The 20,449-nt window shown below is 50.3% G+C and overlaps 8 protein-coding genes across 8 annotated transcripts; 3 read left to right on the forward strand and 5 right to left on the reverse strand.

The window, feature by feature from the left end:
- Positions 1-3,087: 3,087 nt before the first annotated feature.
- VFPPC_18229 (hypothetical protein) lies at positions 3,088-4,917 on the reverse strand (the record flags this gene model as incomplete). Its single annotated transcript, XM_018294538.1, has 2 exons — positions 3,088-3,126; positions 3,178-4,917. The coding sequence occupies 2 exons, from the start codon at positions 4,915-4,917 to the stop codon at positions 3,088-3,090; spliced, it is 1,779 nt and encodes a 592-aa protein (XP_018138161.1).
- Positions 4,918-7,268: 2,351 nt separating this feature from the next.
- On the forward strand, positions 7,269-8,306 carry VFPPC_10678 (ankyrin repeats (3 copies) domain-containing protein; the record flags this gene model as incomplete). The annotated part of the gene is made up of 1 exon (XM_018289002.1): positions 7,269-8,306. The coding sequence occupies one exon, from the start codon at positions 7,269-7,271 to the stop codon at positions 8,304-8,306; it is 1,038 nt and encodes a 345-aa protein (XP_018138163.1).
- Positions 8,307-8,733: 427 nt separating this feature from the next.
- Positions 8,734-9,213, forward strand: VFPPC_14805 (acetyltransferase; the record flags this gene model as incomplete). Its single annotated transcript, XM_018292573.1, has 1 exon — positions 8,734-9,213. The coding sequence occupies one exon, from the start codon at positions 8,734-8,736 to the stop codon at positions 9,211-9,213; it is 480 nt and encodes a 159-aa protein (XP_018138164.1).
- A 139-nt stretch (positions 9,214-9,352) lies between these two features.
- On the reverse strand, positions 9,353-12,060 carry VFPPC_10679 (DNA replication licensing factor mcm2; the record flags this gene model as incomplete). The annotated part of the gene is made up of 3 exons (XM_018289003.1): positions 9,353-9,595; positions 9,649-11,998; positions 12,056-12,060. The coding sequence occupies 3 exons, from the start codon at positions 12,058-12,060 to the stop codon at positions 9,353-9,355; spliced, it is 2,598 nt and encodes an 865-aa protein (XP_018138165.1).
- A 566-nt stretch (positions 12,061-12,626) lies between these two features.
- Positions 12,627-14,334, forward strand: VFPPC_10680 (metaphase-anaphase transition protein (Mlo2); the record flags this gene model as incomplete). The annotated part of the gene is made up of 3 exons (XM_018289004.1): positions 12,627-12,724; positions 12,779-12,833; positions 12,895-14,334. The coding sequence occupies 3 exons, from the start codon at positions 12,627-12,629 to the stop codon at positions 14,332-14,334; spliced, it is 1,593 nt and encodes a 530-aa protein (XP_018138166.1).
- Positions 14,335-14,699: 365 nt separating this feature from the next.
- Positions 14,700-15,938, reverse strand: VFPPC_10681 (hypothetical protein; the record flags this gene model as incomplete). The annotated part of the gene is made up of 2 exons (XM_018289005.1): positions 14,700-15,376; positions 15,440-15,938. 2 exons carry the CDS (start codon positions 15,936-15,938, stop codon positions 14,700-14,702), a joined length of 1,176 nt encoding a protein of 391 aa, XP_018138167.1.
- Positions 15,939-17,131: 1,193 nt separating this feature from the next.
- Positions 17,132-19,133, reverse strand: VFPPC_10682 (penicillin-binding protein; the record flags this gene model as incomplete). Its single annotated transcript, XM_018289006.1, has 3 exons — positions 17,132-18,856; positions 18,946-19,017; positions 19,071-19,133. 3 exons carry the CDS (start codon positions 19,131-19,133, stop codon positions 17,132-17,134), a joined length of 1,860 nt encoding a protein of 619 aa, XP_018138168.1.
- A 685-nt stretch (positions 19,134-19,818) lies between these two features.
- VFPPC_16786 (hypothetical protein) lies at positions 19,819-20,133 on the reverse strand (the record flags this gene model as incomplete). The annotated part of the gene is made up of 1 exon (XM_018294539.1): positions 19,819-20,133. The coding sequence occupies one exon, from the start codon at positions 20,131-20,133 to the stop codon at positions 19,819-19,821; it is 315 nt and encodes a 104-aa protein (XP_018138169.1).
- Between the last annotated feature and the right edge of the window lie 316 nt (positions 20,134-20,449).

Genomic DNA, 20,449 nt, shown 5'->3' on the forward strand with positions numbered 1-20,449 from the left:
AATTAACTATATTGTGGCGACGCAATAAGGCCTTTGGCCGAGTCTCCTTTAGGGTCTAACCCGTCACAGTAACGCTTAGATCTTAGGGAAGAAGGAGATAGGTATATAGGGAGAGCTACCTAAGAATCTACTATAAGTTTAGACTAGAGCTTAACTAGACCCTATAAGAGTGCTATTAGGAATTATACTTACCCCTTTCTTTTTCCTCCCTTCTCCTTATAAGGAAAGTTACTATTAGTAATGCTAGTTCGCAGGAGCCCCTAGGCTAGTCTCTTACAATGCTTCTGTATTCTAGTGTCTAAGAGTTATTAAATTCTACTCCCTAGATGCTAGACCTAACTATATAGGGGCCAAGTCTATCACGTGCGTCTTATTGGTTTGTACCGTAACAAAGGTTAACTAACTTTAAGAGGCAAATGCACTACTAAGCAGGCAGCATAGAGCAAAAAAAACACATTTATGTTAAGGCGATAGCATAACTATTGCCAAGGGACAAGCTCTTTAGGACTAGAATAATATAGAAGAGCAGATATAGCAAGAAGATCGCAAAACTAGAGGTCGCAAGCCTCAGAATGAGATGAAGGGACAGCGATGTGGTGTGTGCGGCAAGACTGGCCATAATGCGCGAACTTAATAGATCGATGTAGAAATATCTAATAAAGAGAATAGCAGCAAAGATTAATTGATTTCTTATGTTATGGTTATTTTAGGATGTTATTTTCACGAGAAGATGCATAGTCGTGGCTACTTCACTATGTTGGCTACCCCACTATGCACCTACCTAAGTGAGGGTTATGGCTATATTATATATGATATAACCTTCGAAAATCGAATCATATATGGTAATATCACACTATTAGACACACTGCTCGCACGTTCATGAAACAATCGCAGAATTCCTGCTCCCCCAGCGTTCGGCCAATTTATTAACTCAAATAACTGTCGGAAATGCTCGTAATCATTCCTTGAGAGCAGCCGAACTAGTCGAGAGAAGTGCCACATGCAATCCGATATCTTCCAGAGCTTTGGGGAGAGCTTGGGGGCCACTTTCGAGGTTTGTCGGCTGAAACCCAATCGAAAGGCAGCAGTGAGGTATTCGGCAGGCGGCTTTTCTGGTCCCCCTAGTGCCGGGGTTGCGAGTAGCTCAGATATCGGTCCTGTTGACGTTGAGCTCCAGTCAATAATACATGTGATGTTGAAGTCGTCGTCGACATATACATTGCCAACATGTAGGTCCGGGTGAGAAAGGGTGAAGACACTGTCAAGATCTGCTGAGGACAGGTGGGGGATCATGTCAAGCAAGAACTGCCCTGCAATGCAGTAGCAGAGTACATTCTTGCTATGACCGATTTTTTGACCAACCGACACAAAGTCATTCCAGCGTTTTGCTGCTGCCCTGTAGCTCTCTACAGTCTTGTAGTGCAGCTCATGAGGAGCTGGGGCATATAAAACGTGTGGTGTAAGTGGAAGCTCTTGGGCATGAGATGTGAATGCTGATATGAGAGAGACTAAGTACTCCTGTTCTTGGTGAAAGGGACCTCGATCCAAGTCAAGCGAGTCCCTCTCTTGCCAAGTGAGTCGTGGCGAAAGGCATTCACCAATTACATAACCTCCATTTTCATCGTGAGACAGCAAACCAATCTCATCAAAGCGATGATCGGATAGTTCCCCCATGATGGAACCAAGCTGGCTCATGACTTTTTCTCGGTCCTGGTCAGAAATGGACAAAAGTGTATGTGGTTTTCGACTGCCGATTACTTGTTCTCGTTGTCGAGACCAGTTGTAGGATCCTAATGAACGACCGGCGGCTTTGCTCTGAAGGATATATGGCACACCGACATCGTTGTCGTTGTATCCACTGAGACGATTATTAGAGGATAGTCAATTCTGGCTTGGCTTACCTTTAACTGATGAGGCTACTTGCCTGTATGCGTGGACTTCAGGCACCGGGATTGAAGTGTGAGCTTTCAGGTACATTAATGTGGCTGCCTCACTCTCAACTATCTTGGAAGCCGTCTCATCTGAGTAGAAGTGATTACGGTGGGTCATGGGAGAGCGAAACACCCAGTCCATGCCATCGTCGAAAGTTATAAAAATCAGCCAATTTAGGCTACCGCACTTGGGCATCTCATCTATATCGCAAGTGCATGGCCGGCCGCGAAGTTGCTCTGACAGAAACAGAAGGGCATTGAGATTAAAATCGGCGAAATAGTAAATTTTGTCTTTCATGGCTGTGCGTTTCTGTGAGATACTTGAAATTGGATGCCGCCACTAGTTGAGGAGTGGTGGCGGGCTGGGTTTGTTGCAGAAAACCAATTTCCGCCACCAATGGAAATAATGGACCTCTAATTGTTAGGTAATGCGCAATTTCACGCGGGGGGACAGAAATTGGATACATGGGAGTACGTTGATGTGTAGTGTCTAGTCTTAAAGTTGGACCAACAACCAATCTCAAGTGCGTCCAAACACACAGTTGGCATGATATTGAACACACAAGATCTGGCGTTGTATTCATTCCCCTGTACTCAGCCCGTCAGCTCCCATCGCCACAGCATATAAGAGCCCGTTGGCGGCCATTAAGAGTGATCCCTTAGGTGCCTTAATGTACTGAGGCTCAGCGAGAAACCAACTTGTGGTTGTGTGTTTGGAGCTGACGTACTTAAAGGGACGCGTTCCAGACTCTGTATGTGTTCATGTTCAATTTGACATGCCTAAACCGTAAGAGCTGTCTCCATGTCCCGTTGGCAGGCTTCTCATTTTTTATCAACCAGGCTCATCACAGGCACGAGTTATCAAGACAACCAGCATCACTCGTTAAGTCCAATTGAAGCAGCAGCTGACAAAATAAACCGTATATTAAGAATATTATACATTGACCAACATATCAAGTTGATGAGCCAAACTCGTAGGATAAACACCCAAATTTTGTATCCCGATCTTCTCAGGTGAGATCACCGATGTTGACCACCTGTTGAATGAAAACACCCCAACATCTAATGCGACTGGCTGTTTGACATGCGACGTAGATTACTTTGATCATGCAGTTGACAGAGGAAAAGTACAAAGATGGAGAGCACAGCTAACAACTTAGTGCTTGCGGGTGCAAGAGGAAAGAACTCGCTTGCCCTGGAGTGATGTTAGTAATGTATCGTGAGCACTTGGATTGGTAAGACCTACAGAAAGAGAGCGGCTGGGGCAGCAGTATGCAGCGGCGCACTTGGGGTACTTCTTCTGGACTTTGGTGATGTCAATATCAACATCGATGTCAATGTTGCCAAGACCGAGTAGGTTGAGGTCAACGTCAAGGACGAGGGAGCTGATATCGGTGAACGTGGGGAAGAGGCATTTCTGGGCTCCGGATCCCTTGTTACCGCCGTAGCCATTGTTGCCATCGTTTCCGTTGTGGCCGCCATATCCCTTATCGCCGCCGTGTCCCTTGTTGCCGTCTTGACCCTTCTGACCATCGTGGCCGTTGTTGCCGCCATAGCCATTGTTACCATCTTTGCCCTTGTTACCATCGTGATCCTTATTGCCGTCCTTTCCCCTGTTACCATCTTGTCCCTTGTTGCCACCATAGCCGTTGTTGCCATCATGGTCCTTATTGCCATCTTTGCCCTTGTTACCGTCCTTGCCCTTGTTGTCATCGTGGTCTTTCTGGCCATCCTTTCCCTTGTTTCCGTCTTGTCCCTTATTACCGTCCTTGCCCTTGTTACCATCATGGTCTTTCTGGCCATCGTGATCCTTCTGGCCATCTTTGCCCTTGTTTCCGTCTTGTCCCTTATTACCGTCCTTGCCCTTGTTACCATCATGGTCTTTCTGGCCATCGTGATCCTTCTGGCCATCTTTGCCCTTGTTTCCGTCCTTGCCCTTGTTGTCATCTTTGCCCTTGCCATCATGGTCCTTGTTACCACCATAGCCATTGTTGTCATCGTGGCCCTTGTTACCACCATAGCCATTGTTGTCATCGTGGCCATTCTTGCCATCATGACCCTTCTGACCATCGTGTCCCTTCTGACCGTCTTTGCCCTTGTTGCCATTATAGTCCTTGATGCCGCCATATCCATGGTTATCGTCATGGCCCTTGTGATCATCGTGTCCCTTTTGGCCGTTGTGCTTGTCTTGATCGTTGTGGCCCTTGTTGCCGTCATGTCCCTTGTGGCCATCCTTGTCCTTGTTGTCATGACCCTTGTGGCCGTCGTGTCCCTTGTGGTCGTCCTTGCCTTTGTTGTCATGAGGATCCTTGTGACCATCGTGACCCTTATGGCCATCCTTGCCCTTGTTGTCATGGGGATCTTTCTTGCCGTTGTGACCCTTATGACCATCGTGATCATCATGTCCCTTCTGGCCGTTGTGCTTTTCATGGTCACCGTGACCCTTCTTGCCATCATGACCCTTGACATCATGCCAATCGTGGTCACCGTGACCCTTTCGGCCGTCATGTCTGTCATTATCACCATGTCCCTTCACACCACCATAGCCTCTGTGAGGATCATATCCATGTCCCTTCTGGCCATTGTGCTTGTCATCATCCCACCACTTCTTGCCGCCATGACCATTCTGGACATCATATCTGTCGTGGTCATCGTACCACTTCTTGCCGCCGTGGCCCTTCTTGACGTCATGTCTGTCGTGGTCACCATGGCCCTTCCAGTTATCATGTCTGACATCACCGTGTCCCTTGCGACCATGTCCGTCACGATCGCCGTGTCCCCTGTGACCATCGTGTCTATCATCATCATGGCCCTTACCGCGACCCTTGTCGCCATATTTCTTGCCATCATGTCCATAGCCATCATGGCCTGGGTAGCGATCATGTCCACGATCACCGCCATCGCAGCTAACACCACGAGGAACAGTGTCCGGGGCAGCGAACGAGGCGGCTGCCAACGCAAAGATGACAGGCACGGAGTACTTCATCCTCGCGGCTCGAGTTTCAAAAGAATGTGAAGTAGTTTGAATCAAAGAAAAGTAACGACTGTGAGTATAAAGAAAAGAGAGTGTAGAGACCGTGGTGCGTGATGACAACCATACGAAAGATGATCTTGGCGGCAACAACAAGATATTTTATATCAACGCTCGCACCATCTTGAGTATGCAGCCTCACTGAGACAGTTGATTCTGCATCCCAATAGGGGCAGCATTGTTTCAACCGCCACATGTACCAGAATAGCCCACCGATTTCAAAATCGACTAATCATCAACGCCTTCACACGACGAGGCGCAAAGCTGATGTGGTCCGCCGCCACAACCACACGTACCCGGACTGCAATTTCCTCTTTTCCTGCAGTATTGTCACAACTTGCGTGACGCGTCCTCGTAAACATACATACTAAGTCTGTGATAGCTTGCAAGCCGGACCTGTATTGATCATGGCTTGTGCTTGAACCACCCAATATCATTCCTCCTGACAAAGAAGCACGCGTACCTGCATCAACCGCCGCCACAACAAGTTCATTGGAGCCACCAGCATAAAAGTGGCTGGTGGCAATGGGAGCTGTCAATATTATACCTATGGATTCCCGGCTAGCGCTCCTAATTATTGGCATCCGTTTCCTTTTTTTAACCTTGTTTGCTCTGTGCGGCATTCAGCTTATACCTTTTTGCCGAGCAGGTTTGTTCGGATGTGGCCCTGGCTGGGTACGCCACATGCCACATGGGGGGATAAATGTGATGAATAGGCGCCATCTTGGTCATGAGATGATGTCTATGGAGTGCCGGACGACCTATATGCCGTGTTCTATTTGATGAGGCGAAACTGACCGCTTCGCTGTGATGCCGTTTGCTATGATAATGGGCAATCGGATATAGGGGATGTGGCGGTTTATTGAAACCGGTACGTGCTGTCGGCTTGCAGAAAAAGCAATAATTGTGATTAGTGACAGAGCTGAGTAGACGCATGGACGGCATTTGCGTAGGCGCCTGGGAAATTCTGAAAGAGGTTTACCGCATCTATCCTTCGACTGAGTCCAGTCCGCAAGACCGGTGAGATAAGGGGCGAGCAAATGCCGGCGTCAGTCAGCATACACGATTAGCGTGCCTACACCAAGAAACATCTCACATCGAGCATATGGAAGTGGTTGAAATATTGTGAGGACTGAGAATGTCAAGTGAGTATGACTTAAACGAGTATGGCTTAAACCCGCTGGCAAGGTCATGGGGATAATTCTAGAATATGTGCCGTGTTTGGAAATCACGACTTCATCCCAAGTATGATGCAACCGAGTCTCGACCAACTTGGTCAACATGGGATGATTTCTGCCGCCACAGTGGAAGTAACCATGTACGCCTTCTCGCCATGTTGCTGCAGGAACGTCAGCCAAGATGATTCAAGATCCTTGTAAGACGCAATTCGTAGAATCTACAGTGCAACTCGTCCTCTGCGTGCATGAAGGACGCATGGTCAAGAGTCAATTTATGGGAGTAGCTGTGTTCTCGTAATCGTAGTCATAGCAGTTCCTACGAAGGAGTTGTCTGGGTGCGGCCCTGTATATCACGTAGAGCCATGGGCCACATCTATCTGAGTACTTACAGAGTGATGTTTGCAAACACCACAATCTGCCCAAATCTGCCGTTACACTCCTCATACCATTACTCATATGGACAACCAGAAGAAGAATATCGTTCAGACCAATTGGCCTAGCAAAGGGAACACTCCGCTGATGCAGGGATAGTCTTAGTTATATCCCTTGACACATTGCCGGTAATTCTTCTAGTCAAGAGGTATAAATGCAACACTATCAATTTGTGCAACCTCTAGGAAGAAATCATAGTCGACATCACGAGGCTTGGTAATGGGAGGTGAGACACAGGCGACGAGTCTTTGAACCCAACAATAGATAACATTGTCATTCGGTCCCGGCCGGGTGGGGAAGAGTTGAAAATTGAGAGACAGTAGACAATGGTGATGTCTAGGTGAGAGCCAACTCAAGCTGTTCGATATGATACCACAGTCACAGATTAAACAACATCATCTAATCACAAAACGCAAAACAGCCAAGACATCCGCAGCCAAAAGCCAGGATTCTGACAACCTCCCACTCATCCGCCTGCATGGCGGAGGCATCGGCCGGCCCCGCATCCAATTCAGCCATGAACTGCAACATCAACACCAAGACGATGATCTGTCCCGCTTTCCAATCCCAGCCTCGGAATCAAAAATGACACTTTAACCAGCATTGTAAAGTGTACGGATTTCCCATTATCCCCTCTACACAACTCAATCCCAACCCCTCACCCTCTTTACACCTCAACACCACGTCCTCATCACCATGTTGACCGACCTCCCACCAGAACTCCTCCTCTCGATAGCCGACTTCCTCACCCGCCGTCGGGACATCAATGCCCTAGCCCAGACCAACACATCGCTCTACAAAACACTGGACCCGTTCCTATACCGCCGCGACGTCCAGCTGCTCCACGACTCCGCCCTCCTCTGGGGCATATGGAAAGGTCCCCTGCAAACGATAGCTAAATCCATCGTAGCCGGCGCGGATATTCACACCCGCGGTGCGTACCGTCGCGGCGCACTTGCAGAAGCAGCCGTCGAGCCAAACTACGCTGCGGCGAAGCTGCTCCTCGCGGTACCGGGCATAGACGTCAACCGCGCAGACGAACGGTTCGGTCGATCCGCACTATCATGGGCGTGTGAGCGAGGCACCGAAGATATCGTCAAGCTGTTACTCTCCGCACCAGATATCGATGTCCTGTCTGTAGATGCGCAGGGCCAAACACCGCTCTCACGAGCATGTTACCGCGGCCACGAAGGCATCGTCAAATTACTCCTCAACATACCAGGCATCGAAAAGATTTGCAATCTCAGCGACAAAGACAGACAGACGCCTCTCACACTAGCTTTGATGCAGGCCCGTCACCACATCGTCAGATTACTCGTCCAACACCCTCTCATCGACTTGAATTCACCGGGGAATGAGCACGGCCCGCCGATATACACGGCCATATACGTCGAGAGGGGCATGCTGCCTGTATTCCTGGAGGGAGAGGGCATCGATCTGAATACCAGAAACGCAGACGGCCAGCCGCCGCTGTGTTATGCCGCCAAGTACGGGAGGGGCGATGAGGTCAAGAACTTGCTGGGCACGGGGATGGTGCAGGTGAATGAGGCGTGTGATCTGGGACAGACGGCGCTGCATTATGCGGCCAAGTATGGGCGGGAGGATGAGATTCGGATCCTGTGTGAGGCGGGTGCTGATTTGGGCGCGAGGGATGCGGAGGGTCGGACGCCGGTTGAGGTGGCGGTTGAGGCGAGGAAGAATGATGTGGTGAAGTTGTTGATGGAGTTTATGTAGTTGCGTTTGTTTGTGGGTGTATTCGATGTTTAAGACTGCATGATGTATGAGAGCGTGTGTTTTATGATGAGATAAAATTAGGATAGCGTGGAGTTATAGGGAGGAATATTTGACAACTTTATTTATTACAATATCTGATGATGTAGATTATCCTTGTGATGGTGGCCCATAACCTCGCAACAGTGTAGGTTAGCTTTAGGACTACATTGTAGTTTCAACCTATGACCCAACAATATTCTATTCAAACTGTTAAACACTAAATCAAAATTTAATTAAATATCATGTACATAAGTAGATCTCACGCCTAACGTAGTTCCGCTCGTACCTCACCTGACTCACCTCCGACAACGGCCTACCCTCAACTCAACAAACTCAACACCACGACACTTCACCACCACAAAACAAACCTCACTTCAACATCAACACAATGGAACCCCCCTCACCCCCCGGAACACTCATCCTCCGCGCCCAAACGCCCGACATCCCACCCATCCAACGCATCACCACCGCCGCCTACACAAAATACATCACCCGCATCGGCAAACCCCCCGCGCCCATGACCGCAAACTACACCACCCTCCTCACCACACACGACGTCTTCGTCCTACGACCCAGCGAACACGAACAAGAACCTCTCGTCGGCTCAATCGTCCTACGTGCAGAGGAAAGCAAAATGCACGTGAATAACCTGGTTGTTGACCCGGATGCGCAGGGTAGGGGGTACGGGAGAATCCTCCTCAATTGCGCGGAGGACTGGGCTAGGATGAAGGGGTGTGAGGAGATGGCGCTGTTTACGAATGTCAAGATGTTTGAGAATTTTGGACTGTATGCCAAGATGGGGTATGAGGAGGTGGAGAGACGGACGGAGGATGGGTTCGAGAGGGTGTATTTTCGGAAACGGTTGTAGATTTCGCGATACAATATCATACTAAGTCATTTAATCATTAGACGCCTTACGCCAGTACTATACAGTTTCCATCACATGCATATCTATCCATTATGTTGCCCAAACATCAATACCATCCACAACGCCAGTCCATTCACATTCATGCTGAAGCAGTGGCAGTTCTTCTCTGTGCACCTCTCCTCTGGCTCGCACCCGGTCTTGTAAGTGTATACTTGGCAAATGCACGAGCCAAAGCCTTCTTGCAGCTGAGTTTCTGGCTGCCCACGAAACTCTCCACCGTCACAGCAATCGCACGGTCAATATCTTGCGCGGAGCAGTATTCTGACAGACGCATCCTGCAGAAAGCTTCGCTGATGCGAATGATGGCTTCCAGATGACGCACCTAGATGCATTTTGTTAGTTTGATTCTCAGTTACACAGGAGCGATGGACTTACGGTAATGGGATAGGCACCCGTGGCTAGTGATTCTCTTCGCATATCGGCAAACAAACGAGCGACCTTGTCCTCATCCATGTGGTACAGCTTGGGGTTGCATCGCTCTCGGGCGTAGAGAATGTACTTTCGGAGCAATTCTTGCGGAATCTCACCCTCCTTCTTTGTTGATGAAGATGAGCCCTGCGTGTCGGTCTGCAGACTGTCATGCTCAACTTGCATTGAGTCCTGCGTTTGTTGGCGGCCGTGGCTGCGGCTGTGGGAGCCGACAATGAAACGAGCGAGGCGCTCATCCTCTTCAGGTTCAACAGTATCACGGACAACGCAGAGAATATCGAAACGCGACAGAATGGGTTCAGTGAGGTTGACGTTTTGTGAGAACGGCTGAGTAGAGTTGTAACGGCCACCCTGGGGATTGGCAGCCGCAATGATTCCGCATCGAGCCTGCAGAGTCGTCACAATACCCGCTTTGGAGATGGAGATGGTCTGCTGCTCCATAGCTTCGTGGATAGATGTTCGATCTTGGTCATTCATCTTGTCAAACTCGTCAATCAAGCAGGTGCCACGATCTGCCAGCACCAAAGCACCGCCTTCGAGGGTCCATTCGCTGGTCAATGGATCACGACGCACACTAGCTGTAAGACCAACAGCACTTGCGCCCTGGCCCGTTGCAAACACGGCTCGGTGCGCCGTCTTCTCAACGTACTTGAGCACCTGGGACTTGGCGGTACCAGGGTCACCAAGAAGGAGTACGTTGATGTCGCCACGGATATGGTGCTCGCCCTTTGTCTTCTTGGCGACACCTCCAAAGAGCGAGAGGGCCACTGCAGTCTTGATGTCGGTGTGGCCGTAGATGCTGGGCGCCATGGAGTTGACAATCTTGTCCACGATGTTAGGATCCCGCGCGAGCTTACGAATCTCGTGCTCATCTTCCTCCGTCATACGGAACCCAGCAAGCTGGTCGTGAGACTTGATGACATTATTTGCTTCCAGAATCGTCGCAAAAACGGGGAATCCATTTCTGTTGTTGAGCTGCGCGTCGTAGTTGTTTCGGTAGATGCCAGTGACTTCAATTTCTTCACCAGGTTTCGCCTTGTCGATGAGATCCCACAGTAAAATGACTTCACGCGTTCGTGGCAAGCGACCAGCTGGGACCGTGCCAGGGGACTCCTGCAGTGTCAATTTCTGGTAGTTGCGGTAGACAGTCTTTTCCGAGTTTAATGTGAAAGGGCCCCTAGATTGACAGCTCTGGCAATAGGTGATTTTGACTTCAACGTTGGATTCCTGTTGGAAAGGTCCAAGCGTAACACCACACTTGGTGCAATCAAACTTGACATACTTAAGCTGAGGAAAGACGCCACTTCGTCGGGTGACGACACCGCTGACACGAACAAGACAGTTCAGGTGTGACTGACGCAGTTGGCGGAGGGTATAGTGCACAGGGAGGTCAAAGACGCGGACGTGAATCTCGGAGTGAATACGCTCGTAATCGGGATAGTGCAGGAGGACAACGTCCATGGCAACTTCGTCGAATAGCTTGAGCATTTCGGCGGGGGCATTTGCCAAGAAGTACGCCAGAATGGCCTTGCTTTCTGAGAGATGCTCATAAGAGACCTCGAGTGACTCAGCGTTAATCTCACCAAGCGTTCGAATGCGGTTACCATAGACGGAGGAGCCAGAGGCATCAGTGTATGAGGTGAGGAATGCCTTGAATTCGCGCTTGACTGTCCTCTGAACAGGGGGTTGCGATACCCACTCAGTCAGATTGGCAGCCTTGACATCGCCAAGAGCTTCAAGTGAGAGCTCTTCGTCCATAATATCAGCATCCATGGCATCGTCTGGGTCTTCGTCATAGTGGTGACGCCGTCGATGTGGTTGAGCGGTTAGGTCGATTTCACCGTCATCATCATCACCTGGGAGGAAAGCTGCGGGAATGCGCTGTCGACGGGCAACTTCTTTGTCTCGTCGATTCAGCTGTGCTTCAAGTCTCCGTCTGTCGCCCAGGTCCATGTCGTCAAAATCACCATCATCATCAAGGCCCATTCTTTCGTATGCATCGTCTTCACGCGATCTGTAATCCGCTTCAAAGCCCTCGCGGAACAGATCGACATCGTCGTCGGCCATTTCATCGAGGTCGTCAATGTCGTCTTGGATCTCAGCCTCCTCCTCAACTTCATCATCGTCCTCGACACCGTGCTCAATGTTAAAGGGGGCCGGGGGTGATGAGGGCATAGGACTTGAGCCTGGCCCAACAGAGGATGTGGCATCATCGCCACCGGTTCGCGAGCGTTTGCGGCTCGACCGTGGATTGGCACCACGGTTGCCCGAGGTCGGGTTATCGTGAAGAGGAGAGCTAGGGCAGTTAGCTTATGTGAGTTCATCGTGATGGGAACAGGGGAAGATGCCATACCTCATTGCCTCAGTCTTCTATGCGCCAATTTCACTGAGTAGAATATTCAAAAGAAACAAGTGTGAAGAGTGCAAAAGGGCGGGGAATGTCGTCGAGCAACAGAGCGACAAAATGATGTCTTGAGAAATGAGGGCGGGTTGAGATGTGGGACAAGAGGGAGCTTTGATGAATTTCGCGTCTCGACGCGACATGACGCGTTAAGTGGTTGAGCGTTTGACAGGGTGTGAGCACGCGCAAAGTGGTTGGCCGCACGGACCATCTCGAAGGACCACATGTGCAATGGACAAAATAAACTCAACAGTCAAGGTGATATTTTGGCAGCCAATTACACCGCGTTATTTTAGTCCCTTTCACCAATCGTCATCATCGGCCATCCACCTCGAATCAGACCATGGAGCTTGCCGCAACCACCATCACCAGATTGCAAGCTACTACTCTCAGTTTTGGAATCCATCCATCAAGAATAAATCATCACAAGTATTAGGCATTGTGGCCCATTCGCATCATCCCAATCACCTCAGGCCGGGTTACTTCTCCTCATCTATTGCATTTAAACGTACAGGCCATCGTCATGTCAGCAGATCCCCCACAAAGCAATGCCATGACCGCGCGCAGCAACAGCTTTTCCCAGCAATCGCAAGCATCCGACGATTCACAAACTGCAGCAGAGTAGGCCTCAATGCGCATGATACCCCCTCTATTCCCGCTTCTGACCAGTCGCAGGTTTCTTCGCGATCAAGAGCTCCTTGAAGCAGATGCGCGTGAAGCACTACCATATGTTCGTCGCAACATCCACCACCCAGCAATTTCATCGTCCGCGTCGCTAACAGTCACACCAGAGTATAGAGAGCTGCACCAAGATTCTCGGGCCGCTTCGACAAAATGTCTTTGCCTGCCTAACATGCAATCCCGCTACCACAGACCTATCCGAGTGGAAGCCCGCTGGCATATGCTATGCTTGTTCCGTGCAATGCCATGGTGAGCACACACTGGTGGAGATCTTTCAGAAACGAAACTTTACATGTGACTGCGGCACCAAGAGGATTCCGGCGACAAGTCCATGCACCCGGCGAACGAACGAAGAGACCAACACAAAGGGCAACGTGCATTCAGAGGAACCAGACGCCAACAACAAATACAACCAGAACTTTCGCAATATTTTCTGCGGCTGTGAATGCGACTATGATCCGTTTCAGCAAAAAGGCACAATGTTCCAGTGTCTGGGACTGGGGACTCATGAGTCGGGAGGGTGCGGCGAGGACTGGTACCACCCTGGGTGTCTGGTAGGGATGGGTCCCAAGTGGTTCGAAAAGATGGCGGCCAAGAGGAAGACGTCTGTGAATGGGACGAACGGTGCTGCATTGGCCACGATTTCAGAGGGTAATGAGGATCAACCAGATGCCCCAGTCAACAATCCAGATGTGGCCGTGGTAGACGACGAGGAAGAACCGCCCATGCCGCCCGGGTTTCCCGATGAAGACGACTTTGAGGGGTTCCTATGTTACAAGTGTGTAGATGCGAACCCCTGGATCAAATCCTACGCCGGTACATCCTCGTTTTTACCCGCCGTCTTCCTCAATCCGCCCAACAGCAATGAAACGAAGCCAGAAGTCAAACAAGAAGAATCCACGTCCAAGAAACGCAAGGCCGAGGATGCAGAAGAAGAGGCAGTTGAACCAAAGCGCGTCAAGAGCGACACCGAAGCAGAGGGATCGACCGAAGCCAAACCTGATCCCACCACTGAAAACACAGACTCTGCCCCAAAAAGCACCAAGACAGACGACAGCCAGCTAGGCTGCAAACTACCCAACCTACCAACAGCCCCAAGCGGCCAATTCTCACTCTTCTTCAAGGAAGGCTTCCGCGACCAACTATGCCGCTGCTCCGACTGCTTCCGCATCATCAACCAGCACCCGCAACTCCTAGAAGAAGAGGAAGTCTATGAGCCGCCCATCTCGGAAGAAGGCGGCTCCGAGCACGGGGCATCCACCCACGGCAGTGGCAGTCTCCTAGAGCGAGGCGAAAGCGCGCTCCGCAACGTAGATCGCGTGCGGGCCATTGAGGGTGTCATGGCGTACAACCACCTCAAGGAGCGGCTGAAACCCTTCTTCCAGCAGTTTGCGGAGAGTGGCAAGGCGGTAGGGGCAGAGGACATCAAGGCGTATTTTGCGAAGCTGCGTGGTGATGAGCAAGGTATCAAGGAGGCGGGACAGGCGGCTGCGGATTCAAAAGATGGTGAGGGGGGTGGCGGTGGAAGACAGGAGCAGAGTGGATATTAAAAGTCATGACGATTTGGACTCGGAACAATTTGTTGGTTGATTTGGTGTGGGAATTTGGGACACATATAACTTGTACAATTACGAACTTGGCGCGGAGGAGAACGGAACCATCAGAATGTTGACATCAAAGTCCTGCATGCATACTACTATTACTACAAAGGGCTATTATCTATCTCATGCCATACGTGATTTGCACCCAGAAATAATTTATTGGCTGATTTGACTTGGTATTTGGGAGCTACCTTGTCAAATTACAAACTTGCCACGGCGAGGAGAACCATCAGAATGCTGACATCAAAGCCCTGATGCAACATGTACTATTACTACAAAGGGGTATTATCTATCTCTTGCCATGCCATTCTGCCTCACTGCCCCGTCGACCCCGTACTAGACGCTGCACTCAACGGTCTCGGCGGCGGCACGGGCATCATCCTCGCCGACTCATCCCTCTGCATAGCAATCCCCCCCATGATACCCATATGCGAAGCCATGTGCCCGTGTGCGTGTCCATCACCACCATCCTCGTCCATCGGCCCCTCCATCATCTGCTCCTGCGCCGCCCTCTGCTCCAGCTCCCTCAGCCTCTCCTTCTCGGCCTCATCAACCACATCATCATCCCCACTCCAGTAGGGGTCATCGTCCTCCAGCTCCGGCATCGCCATCCTCTTCCAGAACCGCAGCTCCTGGCGCGCGCTCTTCCCCTCGACCCGCCTGCTCCACCGCTTCTCGTCCTCGTCGTACTTGCGCCGAAACTGCCGCAGGTTCTCGTTGGCCCGGCTCGCGTGCGTCTGCATCTCCCAGATCTGTTCGCGCAGACGGCTGTTCTCCTGGCGCGCCTCGTCGAGTTGGACGCGGTAGGAGCGGTGCCAGGCCGCTATGTCGGCGACGTGCTTGGCCTTGTAGTCGTGGAATTGTTTGAGCATGAGGGCTAGTGCGTTGGCGTATTGGGTGAGGAGGGTGGCGTTGGCGTCGCGGGAGAAGTTGGCTTTTTCGAGGGATTCGGAGAGGATGGAGACGAGGGTATCTAGGTTTTGGTTTTCGGCTGGGCAGAGTTAGTAGATGGTTTTGGTGCGCAGGGTTTGTGTGTGTGTGTGCGTGTGTATACCTTGGAGATCGGACGCAGCTGCTGCTATCAATTCGTCGTTGGATAGATTCTGGTTCTTGGCTCGGCTGCGCACTCGGCCTAGGCCGCTGACAATGTCTTCCGTCACCCGTCGGTTGTCTGCTAATTGGCGACTCAGCTCCTCGACCATGCCGTAGATGTAGTTCAGTTCGGCCTGGTGGCCGGCGGGCGTTGGACCAGATGGGATGGCAGGCCCGCCGCCCATGTTGGCACCGTTGATGCCGTTCATTGCGAGCTGCTGCTGGTGATGCTGGCCCTGCTGGCCCTGCTGTTGTTGCTGCTGCTGTTGTCGGGCTTGCTGTGCTTGCGAGAGGGGGTACTGGTGCGGTTGATACTGCTGGGATGGGGTCTGTGGTTGCGGTTGCTGTTGCGGCAGCGCCTGAGATTGAGGATGAGGTTGAGGCAGAGGTTGAGGCAGAGGTTGCTGGATGGTCTCGTTCGTCGTCGGAGCTGGCGCGCCAAAGGGCAAGGCAAAGGCCATGGTGGAGAGCGGCTTTGGGCTTGTTTGGCGTGGATGTGGATGTGGATGGTGTGGATGGATGGCGCTACCCTTGTCTGGTCGTTGGTGGTGGAGCTGGCGCTGGGAGCTGTGGGTTGTTTGATGGCTGGTGATGTGTGATGTGGGAGAGAGAGAGAGACTGAGTGGTGACGACGATGAGCAAGGCTGTGGCCTGTGCGGTGTTCATCGGCATCAAGTAGATTGACTTTGAGTTTGTGAACGACAATGGCAAATTAAAATATGGATGGATAATCCCTTTAATATATCACTGTGATATTTGTTTGTTTATTATTCTTAACGTGTTATTAACATGATGCGGCCAGGTTGAGGCCTGACCAGCTGGTCACAGACTCGGGTCGGCTGCATGAATGGTCAAAAACAATACACTGAGGATAAACAATAAAAAGTATTATAGCAGTAAAACAACTAAACTACAACAGCAAGGTTTAAATTCACTCTAATCCTTAACATAGTCTTGAAATTACACCAAAAATTTAGGGACCTTGTCGACAGATACCGGCTGGGTACTCATCCATCAACCAAGTCATCCATCAACCAAGTCATCGTTCTGCCAGGTCAATAACTCTTCGTTCTAGATTTCATCAAATACACACAGCTTCTCCCATCCCTTGCCACTCGAGCCTGTGATGCACACTTTTGCATATAGAAATAAAAATGTAAAAAAAGAACAAAAACATACAACACCAGGTATTCGCTGGTCGTCACCGACCCAACTACTAATCCGGCGCTCGCATGGTTATCGCTCGGAGATCGGACGGGATCCAGATTTGTCATGCGGCTGTGGTCGTATGTGTCAACTAGTGACAGTAAATCAAATTTTATTCTTGCATTCATGGGAACGGATTCCCTAGATCCCGGCAGGGCGGTGGACTTTTCAACGGTTATGTAGTTCCCACCACTTAACTGCCGTCACAGAGTCAGAATGAGTTAAGTTCCAGGAACCTTCTTTTCTTGGTCGCAAAGAGCTCTTTTGTTCACTTTAGGCTAGCTCACATAGCTACCTCCAAAGAACCTCTTTGTAGCCTTGCCCCAACAAATTATTCCACATTTGCAAAATGGTAGCACTAGTTATAAAATCCTGATATAGATTTGGAAATGAGCCCTCCAACCTCCTAGGGGCAAAAGCGTACCAAGTCTACATTGAATGCTTTCAATCAGTTGTTTTCAGGCTCCGCGATGCCAAGTTTTCGAAAAAAGTATGGCTCAGCACCGCGTTCCCAAACCCAAGTTAGGCCAATTACGTTCTCATTCCTCACAAATGTCAAAATACCGACCAAGTAATAGTCCCAGTCAAGCCATCCACCTTTCAACCAGGCATCCTGGGACTTGGGCCAGAAGCCATATTGATCTTTCGCAAAGTACTCCAATGGCTGTACCATATCTGATCTATGATTAAAGCATAGTTGTAATCCATCTCCATTTGGGGCATTTTGAATAACAAGAGTAGTACCCAGGCCACGATACTCACCCACATAGTCGAGTGCATCTCCCTCGGGTTGGGAAGTGTCCCTGTGTTCCTCAAGGTCCGACATGATGCTTTCAAAATCATGTTCCCTTGATGCCACCTCCCGTCTAACCATGGCCAGTATATCAACCTTTGGCTCCAGGTCAAACAACTCTTGAATCAAGAGGGACGCACAGAAATCCGCTGCGTCGCCACAGTTAGTCCCATTGCTAAAGGCGATGACGGAGCTGCGGGACTCAGGGAATATGTTGACTGAGCATGTCCCACAGAAGCCCACGCCAGTTGACTTGTACAAAATTCGGTTTCCAGAATTTCTTCCCAAAATGCTCCCATCCCGAGCCGATTGATGCTCTTTACGCGTTGCATTGTCTGCCAACGTCATATTCCACGAACCCCAGGAGACCATGCAGCTCGGCATAATGACGCGCATCCATCCAAGATGGTATCGAGCCACATGGCCAATTGGGTCATTGTGAGGCCTAGTCCAATAGCAGCCATTAAGTATAGCCGGAACTTGCTTTAAAGGATTATACTTAATCCCGGAAAGTACCTCAAAATTTGTTGATCGACTATGTTCTTCTTGTTGCATGCCGGATATCCTGGCACCGTCTGTGTCCGCCTTGGGCGCGAACGCATCCATGACTGCAGCACAGAAAATAAGCATATCCATAACTGTGCTTCGAATACCAACCATGGCTAGAACTGGAGTGTTGTTTTCATTTGTCCACTCGTGCTCTAGCTTCTCCCATGAGCCATCTTGCATTTGAGCGTAAGATTGGGCTAAATTGTCGGTATCCTCAATCTGAGCCGCAGTAACGGCTGTACTGTTCATGCCGAGTGGCATTAGAATACGGCCCCGAACAAATTGAGCAAAGGATTCGCCAGAGATCTTCTCAATCACGAGAGCAACCAAGGCGTATCCCACATTGCTATACACCCATGAATCGTAGAGCGTCTCGCCATTACGCTCGGTTGGCGTGCTATTTAGCACGTCCATGAAGTCATCCTGGGGGGTTATCACCTTGCCACCTGGTCCCAGAAGGCTAACCACGGGGTTATCAAGTCCTCCTGAATGCCGTAAGATGTCGTTAAAGGTGGCAGTGTTGCTTATGCTAACCTTACCGCTTGGCTTGAAGTCTGGCAAGTGCTGGCCAATAGTGTCCGCCCAACACAGACTCCCTTGGTCAACAAGAATTCCCAAAGCAGCAGATACCAAGGTCTTGGATACGGAGCAGAGTGTGTACATGAGTTGCGCCTCTGGGCGAGGAATAGACGGGCCATTTGGGACGGCAATATTTTGCTCAAAAACGACTTTGCCCTCGTGAAGAACCCCAACGCTGACTGAAGCTACCTTGCAAAGAGATATAATATCCTTCAGTTTGTCGGGAGACTTTTGAAGTCGTTCGTTGAGCTTCTTCTCACTTTAGTACACTTGTATCTTCGCTTCGACGGCTGGCCGAGGGGGGGAGGTTGTCGTTGAAGCAACCAAAATTGCTCACATACCAGGGAGCGAGGCTCTACTGCCTCTGGTTGTTTGCTTTGGTCTGTACCGGCGGACTGACGGTCAAATCGTTGCTAGAGACACAGATTAGGGCAATTGGTCTGACGGACTGGCTCACAAAACGTACCCTTGATACCAATGACCATAGCCAGCTGGTCCAGCTAACTTGCTTCTTCTTCTCAGACGCCATGGCATGATGGAATTCCGTTCCGCACTAAACCAGTCAACTTTCCAGAGTTTCCAATGATTTTAAAGGAAGACGGAGCGCGTAGGAAGGAGGGTTAATGGGGTTGACCACGTGTCTTCTTTTCAAATGCCAGCCAGCAATTTTAAAACAACATGTACCATGTCTCGCTCCGCGTTACTGCTTGGACGAGCATTGTCAAACCTTAAGAATCCATGGTTACGTCGCACCGAGCAGGACAAAGTGATGCGTCGGTAGAAGAGAAGCCCAGGTTGAATCAGAACCAAATAATGACATTGCATTTCTGGAGGATTTCTGACTTGTAGCTTACGGTCGGGCTAGGAATTGAAATGGACTGCCTCACTTTGTCGCCCATGCCGGTCAGATGGATCAGCCCCAACCAGACATATTCAGGCTGGAGTTAATCCATGTCGGTTAATAGAGCGCCACATGCAAGCATGGCATCGCTGACGGCCCGTCCCCTCTTTACGCTTTGCCCTGTCTCCGTTATCCGCATTGGTGGCTTCTAGTCTGTGTATTGTATCAAATGGTGTACAGAGTGCGCAGTACATGCACGGAGGATGATACCCTCATTGCCCTGCCCAATCGATCAAGGCTGTCAGGTGTAACCCAACGTTGTAAGGATCATGTGCGAGGTGCGGCATCAGACTGATGTCACTCTTCCTCCTATTCACCGACACGTGTCTCCAACCCCGAGTCTCGTACTTAGGCTTGCTTCACGAGCCTTGCATTTCGCCCCAAGCTGCACCCAACTTTGGAATGTTGTGCATCGACCGTGACCTGCCTTGACATGTCTATGAAGCGGCTCAACTGTCTGGTACTCCATGTCAGTCATCGACAGCCTTAAAACAAGACCGTCGCCCCAAACTACAATATACGTGGCAGCCTTAGGTTTCCCTCCTCCAAAAAACGGCAGATTTAGCTGCCTTATGAAACCTAAAACTTCACCAAAGGTTTCTTTCAATTTCTGCTGCTGCAAAGCCATCACGTCTTCTCGCAGCTAAGCTTCAAACGCCGTGGTTTGTTTGATCCTGCAACCTCTTCCACACCAACATGGTCAACTCATGACTTCACAGCAACTTATCTATCAATTCACACTCGCATCTGATTCCCATGGATAACTTGTACGGTTACCCGAACGACAGCAGCACCGGCGGTGGAGGCAAAGGAGGAGGCGGGGGGACCGGTGGTGATGCTGGTGGTACAGGAGGACAAGGGGGTTCAGGAGGCACTCGGAGAAAATAGTGGTAGTGATGGCAGTGATGAAGGAGGAGAGAAATAGGGCTGAAGGAGGCCTTGAG

The sequence above is a fragment of the Pochonia chlamydosporia genome (assembly GCF_001653235.2).
Source record: "Pochonia chlamydosporia 170 chromosome Unknown PCv3seq00009, whole genome shotgun sequence".
Lineage (NCBI taxonomy): Eukaryota > Fungi > Ascomycota > Sordariomycetes > Hypocreales > Clavicipitaceae > Pochonia > Pochonia chlamydosporia.